Below are 12,299 nucleotides of genomic sequence, written 5' to 3' on the forward strand. Positions count from 1 at the left end.
TGTTGTCTCGGATTCTCCAGCATCTGCAGTTCCTACTATCTCAGGGTGAACCCAATCCAGTCTGGTTGGAAGGACTGATTCTGAGCTCTTATTTCTCTATTTCTCTAACTTATTGTTGGACACTTTATATCTGTTTTTCTAATTCTCTTACCCTAAGAATTTATTTGAGAATCAATGCCTTGGTACCTAACCTTTTTTAATGGTGTGAGTGTGTGTGCAACTGTACTAACTAATTTTAAGGTAGAGAGATCATGCTTTCTGTTTTGACAGCATCACCTTGATAAATTAAGGAGATCTTATGGTGGGGTCACCTGTAGCACAACACGAACCCAAGATTGCAGTTGAGGCCCCCTTCATGGGTGTGGAACTTGGCTACCAGCCTCTGCTCAGCGATTCTGCATTGTTGCGTATCTTGAAGTCGGCCTTGGAGGATGCTTACCTGAAGATCAGAGGCTGAATGTCCTTGACCACTGAAGTGACTTCCCCCACTGGGAGAGAGCATTCCTATCGTGATTGTTGTGCGGTGTCCATTCATCCATTGTTGTAGCGTCTGCATGGTCTTGCCAATATAACATGATGTGGGGGTGGGGTGCATGCTTGCCTGCAGTGTTTGAGATAGACAACATTGGCTGAGTCACATGAGTATTGTGGGTGGGTGATATTCCCATGTGATGGTAGTGTCCATGTCGATGAACTGAATGTCCTGCAGACATTGCTGTGGCAGGATTGTGTGGTGTTGTGGTCGATGTTCACAGCAAACTACCCAGCCTTCAGGACGACAATGTCTAAGGTTTGGCAGTTGTTTGAAGGTAAGAAGTGGAGGTGTAGGGATGTTCTTGGTGAGATGCTCATCGTTATTGAAGGCTGTGAAGAACATGGCGTCCTTTCTCCCCTCCAGGCAATGACTGGACAATGCTGTAGGCAAAGATGCCCTGAGGCATGGTGTATTGGTGTGACCATGCAGACACTGTAAACAATGGATGAATGGACACTGCCCAACAATCACCAGCCAAGTTCCATACCTATGAAGAAGGCCTCAACTGTGATCTTGGGTTCATGTCATGCTACAGGTGACCCCACTACACTGTTCTGTATCTGTAAAATCTTCTTTTTACTTTCCTGTTTTGACAGCATCACCTTGATAAATTATGATCTCTCTACCTTTAATTAGTTAGAACAGTTTTGAATTACTTATTATGCATGCATGCTCTACCCACCCACTTCATCCAACATGTTTGTTTATTTGTAGATACATTCTATTTTTGTTCGAACCACACCGACTGTCTACAAAGTGTGTTATATCTTTTTAAGTTCCAGCTTTCAGAATAAAACTGGCCTGATTTCCAGGTTAAAACTCTGAGATTCTGAACAGAGCCTTGCACCTACAATCAATGTCTGACCTGAGATGTCACCCTCTGTATAACTCCTATTGCTCTGCCTGATTGTTATGACAGCATAGCCCTGACCTTGCCTTAATAAACACTTTTTACAGCCTATCTAACGCTCTTGGTCGCCTGCAGAGACTTATCATCTGACACTCTACTCATACTTGTTGTCTGAACACCTAACCTCTCAGCCCTTGATCTCTCTGCCTATAAGGTCTTTGGGAGGGGGGGGGTGTAGTTATGAAATTAAAAAAACTAAAAGAACTGCAGATGCCATAAATCAAGAACAAAAACAAAGTTGCTGGAAAAGCTCAGCAGGTCTGGTAGCAGCTGTGAAGAAAAAAAAATCAGTTAACATTTTTGTGTCCAGTGACCCTTCCTCTGTCTGTGTGGCCTACTCACTCACTGCACCTGACGAAGGGGCTGTGCTCCAAAAGCTTGTGTGATTCCAAATAAACCTGATGGACAATAATGTTGTGTGACTTCTGCCTTTATCCACCCCAGTCCAACACTGGCACTCCCACATCATATCATATGTATATATTTACTTTAAGTTGGTCCCACTTCTAAAAATGTTCCCTGTGCTGTTGGAACTATTAAAATGTTATGTTGGAAAGAAAATCTTTCAAGTGTGAATAATATAGGATTCAGGGGAGTGAAATTGACTTTCAACAGAAGCCCAAAACTGAAAAAGGAGCTATTGAATCAGCTTGGGTGCTACTCCACTAGATCTTAGACTCTATGAAAACCAGTTTTAGGATATCTCAGGAAAGTTAAGGTGATAAGCATAAAACTGATATCAGCTCATCATTCTTGGCTTTTCCAGGTGTGGATGTAGTCTGACCAGTGGTTTCCACTGAGAAGGTGAGTAATTTAAGAGCAGAATCTTCCTTATTGGGTTGATGTCAAACATGCTGCCTGCCCAAACAGTTGAGATACACATACTCGTTCTTAGAAGGTGGGCCCATCAGATACTCAATAGACACCAGATGATGTACCAACTGAGTAAGCGACCCTAGGATATGACAACCTACAGATCTCTCTGGGTGGGACAATCAGAGGCTGGCAGCCCAAATACTCAGCAATGCCATTTTGACCACTGCTGGTACAACACCCCCTAGAGACTGATGACAAAGTTGCAACCTGGGGATAAAATTAAGGGGAAGAGCGAATGGCTATTTGTGGTGGGGGTGGGGGGGGTGTGGTTTTTCAGCATCCCTCCTTCTAGTCCATGATGAAATTCTTGCAGACAGAAGGCTTCTCCCTCCAACTGACAAGCAGTTTTACCTGTCAGGTATGTGCCTTTTTTTTGTTTTGGCTTTTTTTTAAAAAAAAAACCTTCTCAGCAACAATGTGGAAAGAGGCTCTTAAGTGGTCCTTACATGCTTGTTAATATGGCTATGTCTGCATCCAGTCCTGGCCAGCAGACATAACTTCCCACCGATTATCTTCATTTTGAAAATCCCCGGTGCAGTTCAGCCTGTATATGGCGGCGACCTTTGCTCGGGACAATCACTCTTGCTCCCTATAATAATATGTCGTCTTCCACGGTCTCTTTTTAGGTCAAGAAAAGTTTCAATTCTGGTTGTGATGGCCCTTTTGGTTTCCCCCATCGCCACCAGCTGTTTCAGTTTTGTCAAGACTGGATCTTTCTAAGTCAAAAGTCTCTAATATTGTCAGCTGTGACTGGAAGTGTATCCAGAAGATTTAACCCCACTGGTGGTCCGCCTGTCAACAGGAGGTGGCTCAATACATCTGCATTCACTACTTGGCCTTCTGTGGTGTTCTAACTTCTGGTTATACTCCATTATTATTAGAGCCCATCGCTGAATTCAATGGGTGGCACTGCCTTGTCCTCTTTCCATAGACCTATCAGGGGTTATCCATTATTATTACAAATTTATGACCATAAAGGAATCAGTAAAACTTCCTGACTCCAAATATGACCATCAAACCTTCCTTCTCTCTCTTGGCATATTTATGCTCCACATTAGCCAAAGTCCTGGATACTTACACTATTTGGGTGTTCCTCTCCATTGGACCACCTATGAGCTAATCTATACGAATGCCATATGGGGATGCATCACATGTCAATACCAGATCTCCATTGGGATTATAGTGTGCCTCCAAGGATAATAGCTGTTTCTTCACTTCCCTAAAAGATATAGCTTGGCTACATGACCATTTCCAAGGCTGCCCCTTTTTTAAAGAGTTAATACAAAGGTTCCAGGATGGAGACCAGGTAATGTAGAAACTTTCCTCGGGCTGGTTAATTACTATGGAAAGACCCAAGCTCCAGTACAGACGTGGGAGCCGGGCCCCAATTGATCGCCCTCACTTTTTCTTCCGCTGCATGTAATCCGATCTTGTCGATTCTGTAGCCCAAACAGGTCACTTGGGGTGCCTGAAACATTGCGCTTATGGGTATTAGTTGTAGCATACTTCTGGGAATCCTCATCTAACTGCATTTGCAAATAGGCATGGCTTATGTACAGCTTCGTGAAATACTGCCCCCTGCCAACTTTGCATTTACATCTGCTATGTAGGGAATTAGATATTTATCCAGCTGCGAAAAGCAGTTTACTATTCGTTTAAAATCCCCACAAAGGCAAACTGACCAATTGGTTTGACTGCTGCCCATTCCACAAACTGGACTGGTTTGATGATTCCTTTGCTTTTCAATCTTCTGATATCTGCCTCTACTTTTGCCCGTAAGGCAAATGGCGCTGGGCAGAACTTGCAGAATCATGGAATTGCTTCCTGGTCAGCATGTAAGGTGGCCTTGGCTCCTTTGATAGTCCCTAGACCTTCCTGAAAAAATTCTGGGTAATTAATTAGGATTTCACTCAAACAGCCATTTTCTAACCAAAAAAATGTTGAGCCAATCAAGGTGAATCTTTCTCAACCAATTTCACCCTATCAGGCTTGGGCCCTAGCCTTTCACTACAAGCCATGATAACTGAACCAGCTGCTTGTCATAAGAGACTGGAACCAAATTTGTACCTTTTTTAATCTATAAAGGTTCTCTGGTATAGGTTCTCAGTCTAGCCGAGGTCTTAAACTTTGGGATTGGAGTCCAGAGCAAATTTTGTTAAAGACTGATTCTGCAATCACTGAAACAGTCGTGCCACAATTGCCCTCCATTAGAACTGGGTGATCATTTAACCTGAAGTTTGTTTTGATTGGTTCTGATTTGGACATTGCGAAGCAATTTAACTGTTGCAAACCAGATGTAGGTGGACTTTCCAGGGTGTGTACTCTCCTGGGTACTGGCCTATGAGTTCTCTTACTCCGTTTAGGTCTAGTGGGACTCTTGCTGCCTCGAGTCTGCATACTGGCAGCAACTGCAACGGCTTGCTGGCCTGGATCCTGAAGAAACTTTTAAATGTTTGGCCAACGCTTGGCTTTGTTTTGGGGTTTTGCTGTGGGCTGACCTGTGGTCCCTCTGTGTTTAGTGAGTGAGGTTATGCAATTGCCTTCACTCTAACAGTGTTCCCCAAGCTCAGTAGGACTAGTAGAGAGTGTCCACTTCTGTCGGAATACTACAACTCATATGCTCTACTTGCCGCATTTTCCCATGATAAATCCAGTTGTAGTGCCTGTTTGAAGTCAAGTTGGGCTTCAGCTAGTTTAGCGCTTTTGCATAGTTACATCATTAATCCCACTCTCGTCGCTGCTGAAATAACACCACAGCAACTGGTATCCCATCACTAAATCACCCTTTTATTTACATGAGGGAGAGTCCTTCAACTGATCCAGGTCCCACAGAGCCAGCTGTCAGAGGGAACAGGACCTCTGATACTCCTGTTTATATCTGTCAGCCAGGACTCCCTGATTGGACCAGATTAATGGCCCCAATTGGGGAATTCGTATTCTATGAGGTCCACCTGGCTGACCTTGTTACAATTACAACAAAAATCTCTCTTGCAGTTGGTATCAGTTTCTTTACCTTGACACTTTGTTAATGCTGTGCTTTGTAAGACTTTGGCCAACTGAACATAGCCTGTCTCATTCAGCAGATCAAAGAATGGCTCCAAGACCCAACATCCTTCTCCTTCTAACAGTGAAAGCAGTTTTGCAACTTTAAGCTCTTGGCTACATTCCCTCTGCAAGAAAAAGAGATGGAATACCATCTAAAATTTAAAATATAAATGAATAAAATTCAAAAACTTAGATCACATTTCAGCAAAGAAGCAAGTGCAAAAAAAATCACTCTTTGTTTACATATCTTCCAAATGAATCTTCTGCGTACTTTAGTGAATTTCTGATTCCCTTCCTCAACTGTGTCTCCCCTGTATTCTTAAAACTGCTTTATATTTCTTGTGTACGTTCCGTAGTTGTCCAGTACCCCAGCCTTGTTTTTAGCCTTTTTCTGTGAGTCTTGAGGATGAGTGTCCACAGCTTCCAAATGTGTAGCACCTAGAAGGACAAGAGCATCTCAACTCCATGTTAGCATGCTCTCTCTCCACGATGCTGCCTGACCCACTGTGAGCTCCAGCACTCTGTTTTCAGCACAACCACCCACAAGTTCCCCTCCAAATCATGCACTAACCTGATCTGGAACTAACTCACCATTCCTACACTGTCACTGGGTAAAAATTCTGGAACTCTATCCTAACAGCACTGTGGGGGTACCTATACCCCAAGGATTGCAGTGGTTTTAGAAGGCAAGTCACCACCACTTTCTCAGCACCTTTTTAAAGGCAATTTTTGGGAATGGACGATGAATGTTTGTTTTTGTTTTAAAATCGATCTGTTTAAGCATGTTATGACACACTAGCTGGGGCAGATGGGACTTGATCCCAGATCTTCTAGTTCAGAGGTAGGGAGACTGCACCACAAGATCATTGGGTATTGAATTCTGGCCTAGCCAGTGATACCCACATTCTATGAATGAATAAAAAACTGCTTCTCTTGAGTGGTATCCATGCCAAGTCTAGTCCCATTCTCTGCTGACATCAGCTCAAGTCACTGCAACAATATTAACTGCCTTAATAAGTTTATCTTTTGTAAAGTCTACAGACACAGTGGGCAATTTTAGCACCCGTTTCCCAGATCTTTCAGTATTTCAACTTTCCATCAAGACATTTTGTTTCCTCCTTTACCTGGATTATTTGGATCTGTTGGTCAGGCAGAATTCCTTTTTCCTGGAGAAGTCTGTAGATCGCTGGTGACATCTGAAGCTGAGCGACAATTGAGGGATAATTTGCCCAAATCACATTTCTATGAAAGTCTTTGTTCAGTGTATTTTCATGGTTAGTTCTGAAATCTGGGATTCAAACACTTTCATTTAACTTTTGGGTGGCTGTATTGTCAACAATCCAATACATTGATTTGTTTCTCCTTTTTTTTCCAAATTATGATATTTATTAGAGTTTCTTAGTCACATTCTGGATGCAAGACAACAAGCAGTCATAATGGAACAAGTTAAGAAACCAAGGATGAGTTGGGAGGCACATTTTTTTGCTTTGCACCATCACTCTAGAATGCTGTCTTCCCCATCACAAATCTTTCCCTTTTTATTATTTCACTGTGTCCTATTCCCTGGCTCGGTAATTACTTAAAAAGTTGTCGATCTCTAACTTCTTCTTTGACATAGACTTATGGTTGAGGACAACTTACTTCTCTTCTGGGTGTGGTTTCTGCAGTGGCTGAATAGTCCAATCCTGGAGCCACAAACTGTTGCATGACTGGGGACATGTGGTGTTTGAGGTGGGTGGCTGGGATACTTTGGATTCTGAGCACTTTTCCCATTGCTTACACTTGGCCTCTGTTCCACTTGGTGACACTCAAAGTGGTTGATGGCCTTGTGGATGCTTGATTTCCAGTTTGTGTGTTCTAGGGCAAGCAATTCCTGTGTAGCAGTGAGAATGATGTATTTATGTAGGGCATGCATGACCATTGCTTCAACACTGGGGTTATTGATCTGGGACAAGACACTTTCATCTTTAACATTTCCTGATGAAAGATCATCAACTTGACACATTAACTCTGCTTCTCTCTCCACAGATACTGCCTGTTGAGTGTTTTCCAGCATTTTTTTTAACTTCTGTTAGCAGCAATATTTTCCTTTTGTTTCAGGAGAGAAGAGCACAGGAGAAGGAATTGGCAGAAGAAAGAATTAACAAAAGAGAAATTTTAAACAGATAACTGTACTCTGATCTAGGTGACTAACAAGATAAGTAGCTAGGACAGGAGGTGGCATGGTGGCTCAGTGGTTAGCAGTGCTGCCTCACAGCACTAGGGACCCATTTTCAATTCCAGCCTTGAGTGATGTCTGTGTGGAGTTTGCACATTCTCCCCATGTCTGCGTGGGTTTCCTCCCACTGTGCAGGTGAGGTGGATTGACTATGCTAAATTGCCCTTAGGGGTCTAGGGTGGGAAATGCAGGGATAAGGTAGGGGCTAGGTCTGGATGGGATGCTCTTTGGAGGGTCAATGTGGACTCAATGGGCCAAATGGTCTGCTCCCACACTGTAGGGATTCTATGACAGATCTTTTGAGGTTCTGCAGTTATATTTCTGGGTATAGCTTTTCCCACTTAGGGTGACTTTGACATCCTCTCCCTACCCAACATATTTTCACAATGAAAATGTCATTTCAACAACATATATAAATGTGAAAATTACCCATATTTATTGAACTGTGTAAACAGAGCCACCAGGAAAGGATCTCTTCTTTTTAGTTGCTGGTTTGTTCACTGCTGTGAAAAGAAAAGAATGTGGGAAAAGTGATTTTTCTACAGCTCCTGCTCCTGCTCCTGCTCCTGCTCCTGAAGTCAGTTTGTTGGCTACTCGTATGCAGTATGGCCATTGGTCAAGTTAATGTGTGTCTGTACCATGCAAACTGTGAAGGCTTTGAGTGGCAAAGTGGTAATGTCACCAGACAGGTAATCCCAGAGCCAGGCTAATGATCTGTTGATATGAGTTCAAATTCCACTGTGGTGACAGGTGAAGTTTAAAATTCAACTAACAAATATCAAGCTAGTTTTAGGTCTGGTGACCATGAAACTATCAACTATTGTTGTGAAAACCCATCTGGTTCACTCATGCCCTTAAGAAAAGGAAATCTGCCATCCTTACCTAACCCATCATGACATTGGTTGACTGTTAACTGTCTGCCAACAACACATAGAAAGCTTCTCTGTTCAAGGGTAATTAGAGATGGGCAGCAAAAGCTGTCTTTTCCAGTGATGCCTTCATTGTTGTAGGAAGCACTGCATCTGACATCAGTGAGGGGATTGTTGGACAGGGTTCCTGCTCTGGATCGCTATCAATAGATGATCCGCTTTTGGAGTATGAGTGGTAACTGAATGAAGACCAGAATCAGGCTTTCAATGGGGTAACACTTACTGCACAGGTTCGAGGTGATGTGAAAATCTGCAGTTGGTCTGAGTTGCCAGGAAATGACCATTGCCCAATAATAGTCAAAGTCACAGCAGAAAAGAATGTAAACTAAAAACACTTTTTTTTAAAATTCTGAAGTATATTGCCATTTTCAGCCTAGGTCTGAGATTTAACCCCTGGAAACAGAACTGGGTGCTTGCTCCTTGACTATACTTGGGAAGATAGAATAAAAAAAAGCTGGTATTGTAGTGAGAGAGATCTATTATTGTTTTCTTGTCATAGAAATATGTGAAAGTAAATGAAACATTGTATTCAAAACAGTTAACCACTGGGTTTCTGGAACATGTTGAGAGGTGAAATGTCATCTCTGAGTTATAATAGTGTCACTAGGTTATGCATTACTGATATTCCTCACTCAGATTTCTCACTGCCTATTCCGAAGATATTACCCTACCCAATACTTCCAAATTTGTGTCTGATGAGTGGCCATTCTTCACACTTAAGTCTGGCCATGCTGTTTTAATTGTTGAAGGGGCATCATATGCAATCCTAGTCCTGTGTTCACCTCACCTGGCATCCCTACCTGGCTTTTAACTGTGCAATGAAAGGGAGCTGGAAAGAACCCTTCTTTGGTTATTTTCATTCGTAGTTCAGGGAGATTGAGGCCAATTATAGATCTCCAGCTGTCTTCTCAGTTGAGTTTGGCTCAAACCTGGGATCTTCCTTCTCTGTAGCATAAACATGCTCCTGGGAGCCTTTATTACTGAGATGGGGAATAGGGTAGGATAGAGACTGTATTTTGTTTCAAATTCGTATTCAGTCTGTGTAAAACAGATTTAGATTAAAGAGCATTGGAAGCTCAATTGTGGCAGAGCATGAACATTGCCGTTACATTAGGCAGATGGAGACAGACTAAGTCTCAGGTCTGTCTATCAGTTGAATTTGCTTGGCATCAACGTGACATTCTGTGCCTACTCTATGCGAGATACTTTAGACTCTTTTAAGGGAAAAAAAATTATTTCACAGCCTGGCTCTTAGTCTCCCAGCAACAGTAGGCGCCAGTACTGAAAATTATGTCACCGTGCTGGCACGCCTGCTGTATCGTAACCATGGTACCCAGTGTGCCTACTGGTGGCACCGTACTCTCATACCACACATGGAAACAATTCATTCAGCTGGCCTGCCAGTCATAAAATGCAAACAAGGGAGTCTCATACTCAACCAAATCAATTCAATTAGGCATTAATGAACTGAAAGACCCAAGTGTATCATGGATTTCATCAGACCAGGATCTGCGTGCAGAAAATGGGAAACAAAATACAAGTGTGGATAATAATGGGCTGAAGGGGGCCATAAATTCCTGCATTGAGTTTAGTGTTACTGTTAAACAACATGTTCATTTAATATTTTTATTGGAGACTTTTCAGTCACTCTTGCTGTCTCTGTTTGATATCCCCCATCACAGCAGCAGCTACAGGGCAGAACAATGAGGGGTCCTGGCGACTGTGTGAAACTGGGCCTCTATTGTGGGTTTTACAGTACTTGTCGGCCAATCAACAGCATTTTATGCATCTACTCAAGCTCATTTGCATGAACTCATTCTCAGCTGAACAGACCCATTTGGCATTGTTTCAACTTTGAGTCAAAGTCCCATGAAGGTGCCAGATGGGATCTTTATTTCCAGACTTTCTTTCTCACGAGAATTTATAGGGACATCACAGTAAGTTTTGCATAGTGCAAATCCAGGCAATACAGAATTAAGCAAGCCCAATAGAAATCAATAGCTGCCAGTACAACCACCTCATTTATACACACTGCAAAACCTTAGCATTTGTTTTGCAATTACATCTTCTCTAGGAGGTGGCAACTCTCTGCTGGGTTACAGTTGTGCAGATCTCAGCTGCCTCCTAAATAGCTGAACCATGATGCTATTTTTCATGCAGTCCTAGATTGTGAGTGCCAGTAAGTTCTTCAATGGTCTTGAGCATCCCAGTTAAGCTTCACTGTCTTCTGGCATCGATAAATAGTAATCAGAAACAGGAATGCTGGGTCTTTTCCTCACTTGATTCCAACATTGCTCGGCTTCATCATATAATAAAAAAATAGAACTTGCATTTATACACCTTTCATGATCTTCAGACATCCTGAGCTACTTTTCGGCTAATGGAGTACTTTTGAAGAACATTATAATGTGGAAAACCTATTCCTTTTTTTTAACACAGCAAGATACCACAAACAACAGTTCAATGATGGTCAAGTAACCTGATTAAACGAAATAAAATCAGAAAATGCTAAAGAAACTCGGGAGGCCTGGCAACATCTGTGGAGAGAGGAACTGAGTTAATGTTTTGAGTTCAATGTGACTCCTTCTCAGAGTTCCAGGATCTAATTTCAAGGAAGAGTCATATTTGAGTCAAAATATTAACTTTGTTTCCCACTGCACAGATGCCACCAGACCTGATTTTTTTTTTTGTTTTGTTTTGTCTTTGTTTTGGAGCTTCAGCATTGCACTTTTATTAATCTGTTCTACTGGTGTTGGTTGAGTGGTAAACCATGGCCAGCACTTCAGGGAAAATTCCCCTGACTTCTTTTGCACCCACCTAACAGGCAGGGGAGACCTTAATTTAACATCTCATCTTTGAAGCAAGCACCACTGACAGGGCAGAACCCTCTCAGTGCTACAGTGGGGGCTTAGCCTGGGATTTGTGTTCACTTTGCAGGATGGAGTGTTGAACCCACAAACCCCTGACTCAGAAGTAAGTATGGCAGCGCTCAAGCTGTGGAGGACACTTAATGTACTCCATGCCAACACAGTGATGATAGCAGGATGATAGAACATTCTACAGGTTAAAAATGGGTTTGTATGGTTCAGCTAATCATATGCTTTCTGGTGAAACAAAAACTTTGTTTTTTAAAAAATTAGATGAATTACTCACAATGGTCTGTGCAAACTCCACCAGTCTGCGATTAAGGTGTGTTCTGAGCCATGGAGTAGGCTGTGTTTACATGGCTGGTTGCTAGGTGACCGCACATAACATTGCTAAATTTACCCGGCTGGGTAAGGATCTTATCCAGGATGAATAAGTGTTCCAGCATTGCTCATCCTAATCTGCTAACTTACAATGCTCAGTTTAAAATGGTTACAGGGGGATTTTGAATTATTGTTTGTTTTATTCAAGTGCAATGTTAACAGGGTTGCATTTAGACAAGAGTTAAGAAACTATGCCCAGAAATTAGGCTCACGTGGGGAAGGTATAATCAAAGGAGGCCTTTCAACTGATCCTAGCTCATCATTCAAACAGCTCTGTCCACATAATGTCTCACTTTTGTTAACTATTCCCAGAATGTTAGCGTCTACTACTCCACCCAGATATATTTCCCACCTACTGACCGCTCTCTGTGTAAAATGTGAATCTTAAATTTGCCTGAAAATATCTCTGTTACCTCACTCAATGTTCCTCCAACTTTAGCCTCTGTGTGTCCCTATTGTTCCTTGCTGTTCCATTGGACATTGTGCTTCAACTGTTTAGGCTCAAAACTGAGGCCTTTTTCCTAAACCTATTCTCATA

The 12,299-nt window shown here is 42.3% G+C and overlaps 1 protein-coding gene across 3 annotated transcripts in view; it reads right to left on the reverse strand.

The window, feature by feature from the left end:
* The window catches only part of LOC109930375, an 18,611-nt gene extending 6,884 nt beyond the window's left edge, over nt 1–11,727 (reverse strand). The window contains exons 1-5 of one of the 3 annotated variants that reach the window (XM_048616085.1): nt 11,667–11,722; nt 10,577–10,812; nt 8,014–8,087; nt 6,491–6,654; nt 5,335–5,491 (exon numbers count right to left, since the gene is read on the reverse strand). In XM_048616085.1, coding sequence (XP_048472042.1) covers nt 5,335–5,491; nt 6,491–6,654; nt 8,014–8,017 — 325 coding nt within the window. In that variant the 5' untranslated portion in view covers nt 8,018–8,087; nt 10,577–10,812; nt 11,667–11,722. Of the gene's footprint in view, nt 1–5,334; nt 5,492–6,490; nt 6,655–8,013; nt 8,088–10,576; nt 10,813–11,666 lie in introns of all 3 variants that reach the window. The other 2 variants (XM_048616086.1, XM_048616084.1) reach the window with 2 other exon arrangements.
* Between the last annotated feature and the right edge of the window lie 572 nt (nt 11,728–12,299).

The sequence above is a fragment of the Rhincodon typus genome, chromosome 33 (genome assembly GCF_021869965.1).
Source record: "Rhincodon typus isolate 14 chromosome 33, sRhiTyp1.1, whole genome shotgun sequence".
NCBI lineage: Eukaryota > Metazoa > Chordata > Chondrichthyes > Orectolobiformes > Rhincodontidae > Rhincodon > Rhincodon typus.